Source organism: Lepisosteus platostomus, chromosome 2 (assembly GCF_059453375.1).
Source record: "Lepisosteus platostomus isolate fLepPlt1 chromosome 2, fLepPlt1.hap1, whole genome shotgun sequence".
In the NCBI taxonomy this organism is placed as follows: domain Eukaryota; kingdom Metazoa; phylum Chordata; class Actinopteri; order Semionotiformes; family Lepisosteidae; genus Lepisosteus; species Lepisosteus platostomus.
This window is the reverse complement of record NC_142612.1, coordinates 28,335,001-28,353,270: the sequence shown is the minus strand read 5'-3', so window position 1 is coordinate 28,353,270 and position 18,270 is coordinate 28,335,001. Positions and strand designations below refer to the sequence as shown.

At 35.8% G+C, this 18,270-nt stretch overlaps 1 protein-coding gene across 1 annotated transcript in view; it reads left to right on the top strand.

Annotated features, from left to right (window-relative positions):
- abcc4 (ATP binding cassette subfamily C member 4 (PEL blood group)) overlaps nucleotides 1–17,769 on the top strand; it is an 83,741-nt gene extending 65,972 nt beyond the window's left edge. The window contains exons 27-31 of the mRNA XM_088603653.1: nucleotides 8,044–8,133; nucleotides 8,920–9,092; nucleotides 10,816–10,921; nucleotides 14,926–15,060; nucleotides 17,164–17,769. Coding sequence (XP_088459779.1) covers nucleotides 8,044–8,133; nucleotides 8,920–9,092; nucleotides 10,816–10,921; nucleotides 14,926–15,060; nucleotides 17,164–17,262 — 603 coding nt within the window. The 3' untranslated portion in view covers nucleotides 17,263–17,769. The remainder of the gene's footprint in view (nucleotides 1–8,043; nucleotides 8,134–8,919; nucleotides 9,093–10,815; nucleotides 10,922–14,925; nucleotides 15,061–17,163) is intronic.
- Nucleotides 17,770–18,270: the final 501 nt, after the last annotated feature.

The window sequence follows — 18,270 nt, the reverse complement described above, 5'->3', positions numbered from 1 at the left end:
GGGTCTCAACCACCTGGCTGGGTAGCCTTTTTCAGGTACCAAAAACTGTTTGTGTAAATAAGCATTTCCTATTCTTGTATTTACACTATACCCATTAGGCTTTCATAGAAACATTACCTCTTGATAACTTTGTTTTAGACTGATGAAATTTACTGTAGATCCTTTAACCTGTCGGTGTATGACAATCTTTTTAGACAAGGATTCATGTTTCTCTTCCTTGACCTCTTAAAAATTATCTTGTCTGTGGTACGCTGATCAAAACTGAACACAATAGTCTTATTAAGGTCTTCCCTTGGGTTGAATATTTCAAACATTTTACTACCTACACAGGCATTCTGTTTCTTTTTAATTGTTTCCCCACATCAACTTGATGAAGAAGTATAGAATCTACATAAACCTATATCCATTTTGTGAATTGCTTCCTGCTACTCCAGATCAATATGTAATCATTCGTATATAACAGGAAGGGCAACAGGCCCAAAACCAATCCCTGCAGCACACATCTGCCCAGTGAGAAGTTGTGCCTCTTAAGATGATACACTTCTCATGTGTTTGCACTCAATTTATGCGAATACATTAACTTGGATTCCTCTGGACTTTAGTTTGAGAATCAGCCTTTTATGAGGGATCTTAAAACCTTTCTGAAGGTCTAAATATGTTATACTGTAATTTTATCTACCAGACCTCCCATTTCTATACTCATGTTGGTGGTCTCACACCATTTTAATTTGTCTTCTAATAAAGTGTTGCTAACAAAGTATCATGGCCAGACTAAAAGCCCAGCGCAGTTCTTCCTCTATATTTATTCACTGATCACATCACTTTGCAGGTGTACTAGTCACTCAGGTGGCTGAACTTACAGTGTGTGAAGAGAACATTACATGGGTGTGATATTAGTTTGTGTAGATTAATAACAATTCATTTCTGAGATACAACATTTGTAAAGTAAGATAAATGTTTTTAGAATGTTAAGGTAGATTTCTGAGATTTAGAAACAGCAATTCTGTTTTAGATCAAATTTCACCCATGGGCGTTATTATTGTAAAGTTTAGTGGAGTGACTTTTGGACTTTTAGTGGAGTATGACAGGGAATGTAATTCCAGTGCCTCAGCAACATTTAAAAGCTACTTAATTTTTTTATGGATTGTTGAGTCCAAATTGTTTAACATTTTGGAAAGCTGTTAGGATTTCAACACGAATTCATTAAGGTTTTTATCATGGCTCAGATGTGTTTCTGGTATCAGCATTTTACCAGATAAAATTTATCTTCTGAATAAAGATGTTCTTGTTCTCATCTTCCTCGGTAGGTCTGTGTTTTGTTTTGTCAGTAGCCTGATCCAGGGTATAGGCATGTTCATTGTAACACAATGCAGTTTTCCCTATTTAAAACCATTGGAAATTTAGGAATCTGATTACTGTTGTACTATATATAAATATGATTACTCTAAGATAGTAGTATGATATTTCAATTAAATAGACATTGTTTGAAACATAATCAATATAAAATTTGACAAGGGTATTATGAATTAATTGGTAATGCAGCTTTATGCTTCATTATTTATTAACAGTTTTTATGGTGATCTGTGATAAACTGTAGTGCAGTATTCCTAATAGAATATCTTACAATTTTCATTTTTTCTCATGAAATAATTGTAATGTAATTTTTTTCAGACTAGTACCTCTATTATTTTGTAGTGCATTAGGCTGGTATAGGATGCCTGGCAGTGTATGACACCATCTATGAAAATACCTGGTGGGGATTCTGCTGTGAGAACACAGAGAGAACACTACACAGAGGGAGTCTGCTCAGGCACAGTTTGTTTCAGTTCTCAAGGAAGCTGAAAAATTGAATTTACAACAGACATTTTTGACTTTTTGTTACTGTGTTTATTATGTTGGTTGTCAATTGGATGTCTTTTCATGCGTCATGCTTATTGGTACCCCCCATCAACTTCGCAAAGCCAGTCCTGTAACCCTGTCTGTAGATGGCTCTGTACTTGAGCTCCAATCAAAATTGAAAAACCTTGGGGTTATATTCGATTCTGGCTTAACATTCGACCCACATGTACAGCATACTGTCAAAACATCTTTTTTTCACCTTAGAAATATCGCAAGACTACGCCCTATGCTATCATTAACTGTGGCTGAAAAGCTGATCAACATATTTGTATTCTCTCGAATTGACTACTGCAATGCTCTGCTCCCTGGGGTATCTAAATCTACTCTGAACAAGCTGCAGTATGTCCAAAATTCAGCAGCCAGAATCCTGACCAGATCTAGTGCAAGTGTTCACATTACTCCTATCCTGGAGTCCTTGCACTGGCTTCCGGTCAAATTCCGCGTAGACTTTAAAATCCTCATGCTCACCTACAAGGCTTTACATGGCTTGGCACCTCAATACCTGTCTGAACTTTTATCGCCCTACTCCCCACCTCGCAACCTCCGCTCTTCAAATTCTGCCCTCCTTACTGTCCCCCAAGCCCGTCTACATTGTATGGGCGACAGGGCCTTCTCCTGCTATGCCCCCAAGCTCTGGAACTCCTTGCCCAAGGATATTAGAGAGTCACCTTCTCTAAACTCCTTCAAATCCAGACTCAAAACCCTCCTTTTCAGAAAAGCCTTTACTTAACTGGTTCCATTCTTCACCCCTCTGCTCTTCTTAATACCATCTTCCACGGTCTCCTCTATTGCTATTGTTGTATTGCTGTAATTATAATTGTGTCCTGTCTTGTGAAATTTTTCTTATTTATTGTTGTAGTCTTCTTATTTATTGTTATTGTCATCCTGTAAAGCGCTTTGAGAAGCCACCTTTAAAGGCGCTATATAAAATAAAGTTTATTATTATTATTATTATTTTCAAAGGAGTCATTCTCTTGAGAGCTAATACAAAAAGAGAGACTTAGATACAACAGTTCAGTGAATAGACAGAGCAAAGAGTACAAGTGAATTTTGATAGCAGGAGTCAAGGGAAAGAACCAGGCTGTAAAGGACTTAGTAAAAATTAAGAGTTGTTATCTGATTTAAACACAGATATATTAATATTTATAAGGACTGTTTTACAAAAATGCATTATCCAAGAGTTTTCTCGAAAGTACCATTTAACATTGCCAACTTAGTAACCACATGTAAACAATAGTTGGAGATTTTCATTGAGCTAACCTGGGTTTTGCACTTTCAGATATGGAGTACTAAAAATAATAATTGTCCATTTTCTAACCGCTTCATCCAGTTCAGGGGTGCAGGGGAGAGACGGAGCCAATCCTAGCAAACAATGAAATAAAATTTCATCTACAGTAACATTTTCTGCATCATACAAAATTTATATATCCTCATTCATATACTGTTTTTTGAGATCCTATAAGAGAAGCGCAAAAAGAAAAAGGGGTTTGAATCCTTGCAAATCCTATATGTCTATGACCATCTTTGCTTGTATTTTCAATGTCATAACTTATTGTTAAAACTGTATTCTAATCCTTTCAAATGGAAAGTAACTCATGAAATTTACATAAGATGCTCAATCCATTACTTTGTAAAGCTGTCTGTAGATGAATACAGGTAGAATGGTCACGGAATCTACAGATATGATATACATTCTTTACATTCCAGCCTCTGAGAAGAGTCATTATTCCACGTGTTCCTTGAGATTTTATTATGATAAGCTTTTATTAGTATATGGTATTAACACTGAATCCATTTCATGTTCTATTGAAAGTGGAGAAATGACTTCAAAATATAAATTAATTCAGTAGCAAAAAGCAAGCTTAGAATTGTTCGAGCACATAATCACTCTTTAGAAAAATGTGTTCAATGGCTGTTTCCAGCTTTACATTGAATCCTCATTAAAAATGTCACAAAAACTATTTCACATTACGTCTTGAGCTTCCGTGTTGACATGGTAGATGTGTTTTGAGAATTTGGAACAAATGGGAATATGGAAATTAATAAAAAATAAATTGTAAAAGCTAATACTTATTATGTAGTGTATTATGTAGTGACTAAAAGCGAGGCAATTATTTAACTACAAGACATAAGGAGATTACCTTAAGGATTGTGTTTGTGATTATTTGTAGTTATAAAGGCTCTAAACATGCTTCCTCTGCATCCAGTGTTATCATTGTGCAGGTATCTTGATTCTGTGACATATGTAAGCAAATCTTTAGCCCACTGGTCAGGCAAGACAAAAGAGTAATAGAAGGGAAACCATTAGAAGGTATATGTCAGGAACACAGAAAAGATTGGTTTAATTAATCAAAGTGTTAGTGTAGTCGTCACCCTCCTCTGCCACTACTCTACACAGTACCAAAAAGCCTAAAAGCCTTGTCTAATACTCTACAGAGTTTCTCTTTTATAGCACAGAATCTAAGTAGATCCATTAGTTTATTTTTATATTGGGTGATGGATAACAGAGATGTGGCTTGTTGGAAAGTATTAATGAAAATGTATTATTAAATAATTTTCAAAATATCTCACTTCCAGGGTAGCTGCAAAGTGGTGTATCTAGAGATACCCGAACATAGTAGTAACTACTTTGTACCATTTTATTTTGTCTAAAGTTTTATGAGTTATTTAACTGCGAACATCATACCAATTTGAATTTTTTTTAACATGAGTAGAAAAGCTTGTGCACTATCTTATTGCACTAACAACACTGGCATATTTTTTTCATTCAGTTTCAGTATATACTGAGACTAAATGTATATATCTTATTTGAACAAAAAAGTAAAATGTGCTATGAACTAGAAGAGCACTAGCTATGGTCAGGTATGCAATGGTTGTTCAAAGTTGAATAAGGATAACCTACTGAAAAGCATTTCAAATGCAACAAATGTTTTTGGATCCAGTGCTCATTTGCTGTGCTTTTAATGCCTCCCAGTGCAGATTTTCTCTTGTGTGTAATGAAAGTAATTTGAAAGAGCACATGAAGTATTAAAACATTTGCTTTCCAAAAACCTCCTCTTTTTTTCACTTTATGCTTCCTCTCTATGCGTGCAGCAACAACACAAGACTGTCCTGATTGGTTCTCTCATGTGTCTTTTTATCAAATAAATATAGTTTATCACACTTTCTGGACTAAACTCTAGATCTTGCCACACTGGTGGTGTTCTGAAGCTTTTTTCTGTGTTGCTCCAAGTTGCCGATACACACTCAGTAGTGTTTTTTTCAAATGGTAATTATGAACACTGATTGTCACTGTTAGTCAAGGTAGCAAGATACAGATAGTGTTTGCTTTCTGTGTAGGAATGGTGATACAATAAGGAAATAACACGGTCAAATAATAAGGAAACAACACGGTGAAAAGCCAGCTGTCATACTCTTATAACATTAATTATATGCACATTCTTTTGTTGCTGCTGTGTAGAAAGTTGCTGAATGTTTCCTTTATATGAACTTGAGTCACCTTCTGTACATTTAAAATATACGAGCTCTGGGAGTCTCATTTGCACTCAGTGTTTTTTTAACCACGTTGACTACATTTACTGAAGCCACTTTTCTTGTTAGAACAGTTGCTCTCAGTTTAAAGTAAAATATAAAGCACATGTTTAGATTGTGCTATAATAATTTTTATTTACACTTCATCAATGAAAGTGTAAATCATTCTGTTCTTGAACCTTCATCCAACTTTTTTTATAAAAAATCAGTTACCAGAATTATGACGCCTTCTTTTATTTGTGCAAAAACAACCTTGTACAAGTAGGGAGGCTGAACATAATCTTTTCCTGGGTGGGTACCCTCTCACAGGTATGTGAGACTGACCAATGTAAGCCATTACTGATATTATCTTTTCTTAAATGGGGTGGGTTTCTTTTCAGCCTGCCTGTCTGCTTCTTGAGGTAGAGCACCTAATGTTTGCAGGTGACAGGTTTGTGATGTTAAAACGTTGCACAGTACAGCATTGTACAAACCAGTCAGAAGTTTCTTTCACTGGTATTTCAATATGTCAAATAAATAAAGCATCATTATGATATAATATTCAGTCATATAATAGAATTTTGTTCACAGTATCTATAGAAAACTATGTGTGAACTAAATATTCAAGTTTCTATGGTAGAATTTTTCATGTTTTTCCATACATGAGAGACTGTGCTAATGTTTGATCTCTGATTTGACTGGAGAAACGGAGTTGCTGTTTGCAGGGAAAGTATTGAAATGCCTGGCTAGCTCATCTCAACCCTTCCTTGGACACTCTTATCCAACTGTGTCCTGGCTTTTGGGGAATCTGGTCAGCTGCTGACGTGTCCTGGAATTGAGCCAGTAATGTCTGAGACTTCTCATTCAAGTGTCTGCTAGGATTATGGAAACAATGTTCTGTCACCCAAATTAGTTTCATGCATCAAATTTTGCATATTCTCCAAAATGACAAAATGCTGACAGTGTGCAATATCTAAAATAAATGTACTGTTAAATTGTCCCAGTTGTTTCCTAACAAGGTTTGTCAGGTCTATCACAAATTGCTTTAAGTTTTGAGACAAATCTGAACTTGGAAGTTTCCACCAAAGCTAAAACTCTCTTCCTAAAGTTGTTTTTTAAATGAAGGGAGAAGGATTACACATTCATTCTGACAATAAAGCAGTAGTGACAATGACAATAATAAAACTTGGTCTTTGTTGGTCCTAAAAACTGTCACATGATATTACCACTACAGCAGTGTTCTCCTTGTGATTTTGGGGTGGTCCACAGTATGTCACTTTTTAACAGCAGTTGTTTTGTCACTAGTTTTGCAAATGGTCTTAAATTAATTGCATGCACATACACTAATTTTATGTAAAGGATGCGATTGTACACAGCCTACCCTGCACACAAAACCAGTGATGTATTATTAAACTTCTCTGTATAAAGATTACATGATGAGACTGGAATATTTTCCTTTGGAAAATTGTTATTAACTCATACTTACAAGGGTGGCATGGTGACGCAGTGGTGCTTCAAAGCGCTAGGGCCCTGGCTTTAATTCTGGACCTAATGTGCTATCTGCTTGGAGTCTGTATGCTTTCCCTGTGTCCCCATGGGTTTCGTCTGGGTAGTCTGGTTTCCTTCCACAGTCCAGAAACATTCAGGTAAGTTAATTGGCTTCTGGGTAAATTATCCATGGTGTTTGTGTGTATGCTTGTCTGTTTGGGTCTGTCTGCCCTGTGGTGGACTGGTGGACTGTGCAGGGTGTACCTTGCTCCCTGAATTGGAAGAAGCAGTTAGAAAATTGATGGATGTACAGTACTTACAATGAACAGAAATGAAAACAGAAAACATCAAATAGCATGCTTGTCATTACCTCTTCACTCACACTACAGCTGCCAATGAGAGGAGGGTTTAGAAGAAGACATCCATCAATCTGTGGGGTATAACTGAGATACTGTACCTCCTCCAAAACATAAAGCAGGACAAGTTCTAAACTTTGATGTTTTAGCAGATGTTTTTGTTATCAGTATGCTGAGGGTTGGCTTGTTTGAAAGGCAGCCAAAATATTTTTGAAAACCTGATGTCAAGGCCAGGCTGCAGCTCTTTATCTTAAAATATGCATTATATCTTAGCATTCTTAAAATTAAAGCTCCTGGGTTAAAACAATACTCTGCCTGCAAGTTATCCAGGAAAAGCTTTGGATTTAAGACAACTTGAACTTGTTAAACCATAAATAATAAATAGTGCAATGTATAGGACAGGTATTCCTAAAGTAACAACTTTGTCCAACATGAATTTGATTTACTGTGAATTTCCCAATCATGGTAATCTCTTGTGATGAGTGATAGTAGTGCTAGTTAGAGTGGTGATAGTGATCAGCTCTGTGCAATATACTTTTATTGACAGGGTTGCTAAGATTTGAGAAACATTCTAAAACTAAGCATGGTCCAGTCATTAGTTTTGTTTTCCTCCTGAAAAAACTAACATTTCAACACTTTATTAAAGTAGGTTATGAGTATGTTATTGGTTTATAATTAAACCTTTGTTTCATAAAGGGCTTCCACTTTTATCTCACTACTGAAACCTCTCCATGTGATTACAAACTGTGCTTTGCTTGTTATGATCTAAATGGTTGCGTCTTGTTACTAGGACCCAGTGTTGTTCACTGGCAGCATGAGGAAGAACCTTGATCCATTTAACCAACACACTGATGAGGACCTGTGGAATGCACTCGAAGAGGTACTTAAAAATGCAGTCTTTTCTTTGACTGATCTGTTCTCTAGCTGAAGTTGACATAGTGATCTTCCTTTGCACACTGTCTGTTCTCTCAAAACTGCAGGGAAATTCTGATAACACAGCCATGCTGTGGAAGAAGGCTATGCAACCTGTGGATCCCAAAGAAGGCTCTACAGCCAAAGTGTTGTGTTTCTTTTCTTCTCTTTCCAGCATGGAATAAACATTTACTTGCTCTTTTGAACGCATGCTGACGCAGCTACCTACTTGAACTTTCGTGTGAAAGATGTATTGAAAGTGTTCAGTAGATAGTATGGCCAGCTATGATCTGATAATGAAGAGTGCCCCTCAGTAAATGAGATTCCAGGTTTTGGTTTCTCATTTGTGCTTGTTTCAGTACAAGGTTAATGATGATGAAATATCAAAAGCTAGTGTTGTTTCCTTGTCTTTAGTTAAATAAACATGGATTTATTGTATTTCATTCTATTAGAGTGAGTTTTTATACAGTGATATTCCTGTATAAAATGGCCAGACTTTGCACTGAGCATTTTTCCCGATATAGTGATAGTCATTTAATTGAGCTAATGTTTAGCCTTGGTTCAGGATTTTCTGCATTAACAGTAGGTCATTGCAGTGTTGTACAAGGTGGTGACAGTGTTTCTGTTCTAACTTTCATTGATTTTGGTCAATTCTTCAGTGTGTGGTGTGCAGAAATGAAAACATGCTACATGACATCCAGTCAGATGGCATCCAGATATCTCAGGATGAACTGAAATATTATTCCCTGTCCAGGTGCAGCTGAAGGGGGTGGTGGAAGAACTGCCAAACAAGCTGGAGACTGAATTGGCAGAATCAGGTTCCAATTTTAGCGTTGGCCAGAGGCAGCTGGTTTGCTTGGCCAGGGCAGTCCTCAGGAAAAACCGTATACTGATCATTGACGAAGCCACTGCAAATGTGGATCCAAGGTATTGCATTGTTTCCAGATACTGAAAAAAATTTTTTTTTCTTCTTGAAAAACTTCACTGTCTACCCTTCCATCACAATAAATGTCCTAGTCTAGCTGTATGCTGACTTCACAGTACTGTTTAGAAGTCTGGAAGAGCACTGTTAATGATTCTTTGTTTTAATTCATGTTGTAAGACGTTCCCATTTGTGATACACACTAACCTCCTAACTTGTACTTATGACATTCAATAGGCAGATTGTTACCAACTGCCCTTTCATTTGTCATTTGTCCAGCACGTGTGTCACCATTAGTTTGCCACTGTTAGCCCACTGTTACCCCCATATTTGTTAGCTCTCTTAGGGTTGCTCCCAGTACCTCGTTTTCTCATTTCTCTCTGCTCTTATTTTTCCCCTTCTCCTGTGATTGGGCCTAACAAATGGAGAATTCCTTTTCTCCACCTGCCCAGTCCCTGTGATCTTCTTCAGTAGAGCGTCCCTCAACCTATTTTCATGCAACTATGAATCCCACATGACAATTTGCACACCGATCCACAAGCCTCTGGGAGAATTCTAACCACAGAGGCCTCAGTCTTTCCTTCTCACCCAACTGATGCAGTCTGCAAAGCGATACCTAGCTCCAATGACACAGGATCAACCAGTTTGATGGATTCTTTCCTCTCTGTGTTCTGCATCTAGCTAGGAAGCTTTTTTGAAATCTCCTTATTAACAAAAGAGGCATGGCTAATTCCATGAGCATATATCAGTCACCCTTACATGGAAACCTACACTGTTTTGCCCCGATTTATAAATTCCAGGTGTGTTTCACTAAACAACACAGCTGCTTTTTCATCAGCTGTGTAGTTGCTTCAATGTGTGCACATCAGCTCAATGCTCATGTGGACATTGTTGCACCTAGATAGGTTCAGTATGTTTTGATTAACAGATGAACAGTCTCCTCTAGAAATGAATCACAGACATTGTTGAGGGGATTGTCTCATTGTCTTGTTTTTCTTGCTTATACTGGAAAATCTATTAAATTAGAATTTCTTAATATGTGGTTTGGGGTACATAGTTGAATTGCTGTTTACATTTTGGCAAGATTGGACTTTTAAACTTTTTTAGCAATTAGAAGAAAAACAATGTATCCAGAGAAACCAAAATTTAAGAAGCATGTATCCTAAAGTAATTGAAGAATCAAAACATACAATAAGTTACACAGTTATTAATTAATTAGAGTGAAGAATGAGCAATATTGTTCTGTCCTCCAGCCTCTCTGTACTTGAAGTTTCCAGTCTTTTGTGAAGTACTGTATGACAGGCCATCTTTGAGCCTTGAAGAGAAGACCTATAACATTGGGGAAAAAATAGAACAAATAACTTGTAGAAGCAAATCAGGGAATGTGTTAATTTGTATAGCAGCCCCTAAGATGATGTTTAATTCACATTTTCGTTCCATTCTAAACCATCTAGCTAATCATGGTCAAATTAATCTGGAACATTCACAAGTATTGTTCAGTCTCCAGAAGGGATGTTTTATGCAATTACTTCTTATTCCTGTTTTGGCAGATTTTCCTGGATAAAATATTAAATGTATGATCACAGACAAAAATAAGCATTAAACTAATTGTTCATTTTAAAGTGCTTTTACAATGGTATGCCAATTGTTTTTATTTTAAAATTTAAACAGTACCTTCCTAGATTCTGCAGTTGCCATTTAAGTGACCTGTTTTCCTTGGTGTTACAGAACTGACGAGTTAATTCAGAAGACAATCAGAGAAAAGTTTAAGGAATGCACAGTACTCACAATTGCACACAGACTTAATACTATCATCGACAGCGACCGAATACTGGTAAGAAATATATTGAACTTTCTTTTAGCCATTGGTATGCTTGCATCATCTCATAGGCTTTGTGTATTTTAGATAGGAGTATGAGTCTACTTCAGAGTGCAGTGTATGTGCTTTATCATAGATTACTTTCTTATTGCTTTATTATAGGAGCATGTGTGTGGAGAACCTTTCTACACACGTGCATCTTTTGTGAATAGCAGTAGCAATGATGACATATACATGTCTCTATACCATCCAGTTGTGCAATACAGAGAAATTCCTATAATACAATGTTCACCTTTAGTGCTCAATAAAGTCATTCCATGTGTTTTATTGGCAGGTATCTACAGAAACAAGTAATTGTCTAGTTTAAAGAAAAGATTGGGTAGAGCAGATTCTGTCTTCACTGTTTATGTTAATGTTTCTCTGTACCCTTTTGTTTTAAAATAAGTTTTAAAATGTTTTTCTTTAACTTTTTAACGTTAACTTTAACGTTTGTGTGCATATAAAATATGTAGCTTATCTACAGTTTTCTGTTTTGAATTAATAATATGCCATTTAGGGTCTACTACTAGACTACACTATACTGTTCTACTGGTTACTGTTTTTAAAATGGGTATCTCATGTTCATTGTAGTTGGAAGAGAGATTGCCTCTGATTGCCTCCCACAGTCCAGAGATGCTAGTCATTGGCAACTCTAAACCGTCCCCTAACCTGGAGAAGCTAGAGTAGGGCCCCCTCCTTATGTAACCCACCATTCTGCTTCAAACATTGACCTCTTTTGGGTAGGACAAAGCAATGGAAGAAAAAGAAGAGCTAAGATCTTATTTCCTTTCAAATAGTGTTAGAATCGGTACATGCTGAATTTAGTAGAAAACATGGAGGTTTGTCTTCGGAAAAACTTAAGATTGAATTTACAGGCATATACTGTACGTGTACTTACTATTAACCATCCTAATGTCTAAATAAATAACCACATAGTCAGTTTTTGGATTTGCCACTTAATACCTTATTGATTTATGAAGTCCTAGATACACTTAACCTGAAGCCTAATCCTTAGTTTAATGCTTTCGATGTAATGTTCACTGTATAATTACGAGTAACATTTTAAGTGTTATTACATACCCTTTAAGTGGCATTATGGGCTGGATTAGAGTTAACACGTTTATAGTGTAAAATAGGCTTTTCAAATATTTTCTACTCAAGTATGCAGTTTTTTTTTATTTTTAAGTAACTATTTTGAGATCTTCGGGTTTTCTGTTAATATAGGTTCTCTATAAATTGCTGACCTTTAATACGTAGTGTGTTGTTTTATGAGTGAAGGGGTCATACTTAGGGAATGTAGGTTTTTCCTGTGTGGGTCAAAGAAAGTGTGGAATCATACTATAGATGTGTAAATAAGTAAGGTATTTTAATGTAAAACAATGTTCTGCCTCAACAGTCATTTTAGAGGCAATCATTGTGTCACTTGTCCTTCTTTGCTTTTTATGGTGTGGTAATACCAATTAAATATCTCGTTTTTAAATCCTAACAAGGAATTATTTTTCCATACAGTATGTACCCTTAAAAACAAGTTAAGGTCAAAATGGACACTATGGATCTGCCATAAAAATGCAAACTAAATGGGATTAAGATGCTGCTGTGAATTTCTTCTTAACTGTCTCCAATGTTTAAACCATTCTGAAACATTCCTTTTTATCATAAAATACTTAAAATCTTTGCTTCAAATTAAAACCAACATTCTGTGGTTAAAATTGAAAGTGATGAAGATTGGAGAGTTCAGACACTAGAAATATTAACATCTCCAATCATATCTCCACCTAGTGTACAGTATTTCTGAGCTAAATATTTCAAAAAAGGTACTTTTAATCTGTCTTTAATGAAGGATCCTGCTTGTATCCCAACATATACAAGTGTAACTGCTGAAATGCATTTAACAATAGTGTAGCACACGATCCTTTCATTCGCTCCGCTGTTCCTTATCCTTTAATGATCACAACCAACACAAAACGTTGACATCAAGTTAAATGTAACCTAACCATAAGCCACACAGACCTACCTGCCTGTGCAGCTTGCTTATATTTTTCAGACTGCTTTCTATGATGTAACGGCTTGAGCATTTTAATGAGTGAGCAAAACATGGTGAGACCTGTACTGAGCTGTGTCACTGATGAACAGACCACTGATTTTCTCGCGTATATTTTGTTTTAGCCAAGAATGTGCTGTGTAGATCTTCATCCCCTCCTAAAAGAAGGCCCCATAATTAATGCTTAGACCAAGGTCACTATTAAAAAGTCACCATTTCAAACCCCAACTCATCTATAGCTCAGAGCACAGAATGAGTTCTGGATAATTTTAGTTTTCTTGAAGTTGCTGAATACAAAGTAAAGGTGACAGCAGGCCTGTTTTCTTCACATTATGTCACTTCTCTGTACTAGAGGGACAACACTTCAGTGCAAAGGCTAATTCATTCATCATGCCCACCTGATCTTTGGCCTTTCTAAGAGGCTGCCTGCAGAGGTGCCAATTAGTGCCATTTGTGGTGGCATTTGTTTGTGTCCACTAGGAACTGGACTGATACTAATATACGTTTCACACAGAGCATGGCAAACACAAAACCCTAATGGCTTGCAGACGTTACTATTACTCACCCTGGCTGGTGTAAAATGCCCCCAGATTGCATTCTGTTGAGAATGGTGTTTGATTAATATAGATCTAGAATTTTCTCACATTTGTAAATGTAATTCTTATAAATGTGAAGTGATTAATAGACTTAATAGATAGCTTAAGATCAGTGCTGCCCTAAGATTGTCTGTTTTTATTGATGTTAATAATCTTACAATCAACTACTGTTTTCATTTTATTAAACACTTAAAGCTATCTGCAATTTTGATATTGTCAAAGGATAATGTCTACTGAAATTGGTTTCCAAGAAAGCTGCCATGCTATCTGAGAGCAGACTTGACCTGTACATCATGTTGGCGCTAGTTCTTGACACATGGATCAGCCAATGAGTTTAACACGGTCACATTTCCTAAATAATACCAAGATGAAGAACAGATATATTGAAAGACAGAACAGGCCCTGATACAAAACTTAGGATTTTATTATATATCAGGTGCAATGTAATTTTGATAAATACCAGTGTATCTTTATCATGTTTATTCTTTGAATATGTTTACCTTATGTAGTACAGCTGGTTTTAGATGCCTGATATTCTGGCATGGTCTTATATTCAACAAGATAATCTCATGTGAATTATGCATGGTCTTTAAAGGTCTTCCTTTCTCAATTTCTTATGTACGAATATTTTCACATTACTCCCGGCTTGTTTTTAATGTCAAATCTGAGCATCTTCAAGTATCTGGTGGACAATGAAGTATATTTTACAAAAAGCAAGTTAGTCTGTTTAGTGTATTGAGCAGTAGGATTCTAAACGGCCATGATATTAAAATCTGTGTATCCTAGAATGCTTAGATGTTTGAGGGTGCTGTCTTCACTGCTCTCTATCAAACAGCAGAGTGAAAAAGAAGTCATGTCTTCTTTATGCTCCTGAGCTGCCATCTACAGCAGAGCTACTCGTGCTGATGGAGAAATGATATGTTATTTTGTTAGCTTGTAAAAGGTGCAATTGATGCTTCTGACTACCACCTCTGTGGTGCTCAAAAGAGGGTCATAGCACCTCTTGAATACCTGTGAGTTAATGAAGCTTAATCCCTGTATTTACAGGCGCTTATTGTATTATGGTGTGTAAGATTGTTAGCTTACACTTTCATATTGCATTTCAGCTAGTATGTTTATTATTGCGTTGGGTAAATAGCTCTGCTATATGTTAACATGTGACTCATTAAATGGAAGGTTAAAGCATGGAAAGAAATGCAGTACCATACACTTTTTTTGCCTTTTCTTCCAGCTAACCCCACAGACATCTGAAATACCTGTTACAGTAATGAAGGTAAATAGGTGAGGGCAACAAAACTTTTGTGTACTCCAGCATTGTTTATACGTGCTTGTCTTGATTACAGGTTCTGGATGCAGGAAGAATAAATGAATATGATGAGCCCTATGTTCTTCTGCAAAATAATGACAGCATATTCTGTAAAATGGTGCAGCAGACAGGCAAGGCTGAGGCTGCAGCTCTGTTTGAGACGGCTAAGCAGGTAACTCCTCACCCAGGCTGTAATTAAGCCTGCCTTAACAACTCACTTTTCATTACACAGCATTCTCACTTCAACTTTCGACACCTTGCTTATTGAGAAAGTTGCACCATATCATATTTAATATAATATTTAAAGTATTATGAAGCCAAAATAACCTTCTTCAACTTGGGGGATTGTCTGCCACTGGTAAGGGATACATATAGCCAGTTTGAATGACCTAATAAACTGAAGTGAACGTGTGAGATGAAATTATGAATGATGGTTGTCTGAAAAGGCAAGAAACCTGCTTGATGGACACCTAAAATGTCTGTCTTAAAGTATTTCATGAATGTTATTTTTTGGATAGTAAATATTTAGCATGATCCTTTCTTTTTAATTTTGGGACTATGTAGAAATGTAGAAGACCAATATAACACTGCTAAGAATAAAACAAGCTCTTTTCAGAACTTTCAAAATAGTATTGTATGCCCACCATTGAGAAGTCACCAGCTTTTTTACAACAAACACTTGTACAAACTCTGAAGCATTCTATCTTATCTAAAGGCAGAAATGTAATTTTAAAGTAAATCAAGGAACAGGTTTTGGTGGGTTGGCTTTATTCATTGCATTTCTTCTATGAAGAAATCTTCTGTATCAAGTTTGTCTGGATTTGGGATGAAGTTCCTTTGTGGATTACTGTAATGGTTCTCACCTTTTCCTTAAAAATTCATTTGTAGTGTACTTTTTTTCAAGCACATTTCAGATAACACTGTGGTATTCATCTCTAAATTCAATTTTTATGTGCATCTGTCAGGAGCCACAGATATGATATAGCAACTTAAAAATTGGCCTTTGTGAAATAAGAAAAACTGGCCATCATTTCATTTCCTTTCTGTCCCTCTTACACATTTATCAGAAAAGCTGTATCTCTTCTAGTACAGGCAGAAATTGGTCAAATACTCAGCATAGTGTCCTATTATTTAGTATCACCTTACACCACACAGTAGTTGCTTGGTTGAGACATTGTTAGAGTCCTTGCGTCTCCTTTCTTTATTGTAGGGTGCTCTCCTCAGATCAGATTACTATAACTCCCATAACCGTCTAGCACCACTTATTAAATACTGAGACTTTTCATAAATGGAGTGTGAAGTTTCTATAGTTGTCAGTCAAGGTTTAAATACATTGAATAATCTGATATGAGGCTCCAGCTCTTTTGTGTGAACTGAATGAGAAACCCTGTGTTAGGAGTATATCTGCTGTTGTGGTTATGTGTTTTTTTTCCTCAATTTCTCACATATTTGATTTTCTTTCTTACAAGGGAAAACTTTTCTGATATTGTTTTTTTCTTCTTTTTCTTTTTTTTTCCATCAATGTTACTTTTCACATTGATTCCACCCTTTATAATAGGGAAGCAATTACAGAAAGAAAATAGAAAGGCGATATCATGGCATGGAAGTTAGTGCTCACATTTAACATTTCTTGGGTCCTTGGGTTTTTGGGTCCATTCTTGGGTTAAATTCTGAATTGGGGCACCTTCTTTGTGGCATTTCCATGATATCCCCATGTTTACATGAGTTTTTTCTTGTTTCTCCAGTTTCATTTTTGTGATTAAGCTGTTCCTCTTTATGATGTGTCTAGCAAAATACACATTTAAATCAATTATTTTCTCATTTTTGTGGTAATTTATTTAATTTTGGATAACCTGGTGGTCTGCCAATTATTACTGCTGACTCACAGGTCTTGGGTCCTGGTTTATTCTGCCCTTGGGTGTGTTCTGTGTGGAGTGTCAATGTTCTTCCAGAAGCTACATGGTCCCATTTCCACCCACTTTCCAAAGACATGCTAGCTATGTTAACTGGTGTCTCTGAACTGTCCCTGAGTGCCTTGAAGTCCTATCTTGCAACCTACCGTTCCAGAGGATGCTCCTGTTTTCCTTATCCTTAATAAGTGTCTTTCTGATACTAGATTGTTTGGATGGAATATTTTGTGTTTTGTTTCAGTAGTTTGTGCTTTGAGATTGACCTGTCATTAAAGCAAAACAACAGGATACATTTTGATAGTTCTTAAGTCTTTCTCATGTTGTTTGTTTTGATACATGTTGAATAACACTGAATTTCTTTTTAGACATACATGAAAAGAAGCCGCTCACCGCCAGTACCAAATGGACAGATGGATAACAATATGACTGACACCAGTTTCATCATCTTTGAAACAGCACTATAACATCATCGTAGCAATTTTGCAATTCTGTCTACAAATTCTCAATATGAATTGTTTGTGAAGAAATAAGACAATTCTGAAGCACTCCAGTTTAAACACTGCATTATTTAGGGACTTTGATTTAAAAAACTTAAAGCACATAAGGTCAAGAATGTTTCTTGATTATAAGTGTAAATTCGACCACAGTCCCCTGCCTAATTGGTAATCTGTAATCTTTTTTCAGTGTGAACTGTAACAATGTACAGAAGTGCTCTTATTCATGCCATATGTAAGAATCCATTAGTTGGAAAAAATGTTTAGTTAGTTTTGGAAAACAAACTCTAGTTATAATTTAAAATACATCATATACATAGTGCCTTCGATAGAAAATTGCAGTGTCAGGTAGAACATAGATATTCATTAATAAGAACTTATTTTATACTTTGGACTTTGAAGTCCATTAAAACAGATCTAAAGAACATTGAATTGTTAAAAATAAAAAATAATTGCAAAATGTGCAATAAATACAAACTGTATGTTTCATGATTAATGCAAATATGGTATATATAGGCTTAGATTGTGCCTTATTCATAATGGAATATTTATTTTATTTTTTATTACAAAATGTTTTTATTTTAGTGCAATATTAGGTGTTAATGTATCACAGCACTAGGTGTTTGATGTAGATAGGGCTCATCTCAATCAAAACAATATTCTTTCTTGATGTTTTTTTTAATTGTGAAATTGCAAGTGTTTGAAAATTCTTTGTAAATGTATAGAACTGACACTAAAATAATTTAATTGTGACAAAATAAGGAGAAGTGAATTTATCCTAAGATTTTCATTGGACCATAATACAAAAATAACTAAATATTTAATATACCAAATATATGCCTGTTTCACAATATGTCATTGTTTGTATGTTAATGCACATACAACCTTGCCGAAAATTATTTATAACTGACTTAATGTACATACAGTATGTATTGAGCTGACTCAATACAGTTGTTTAAAAATCATGGTAATATTTCA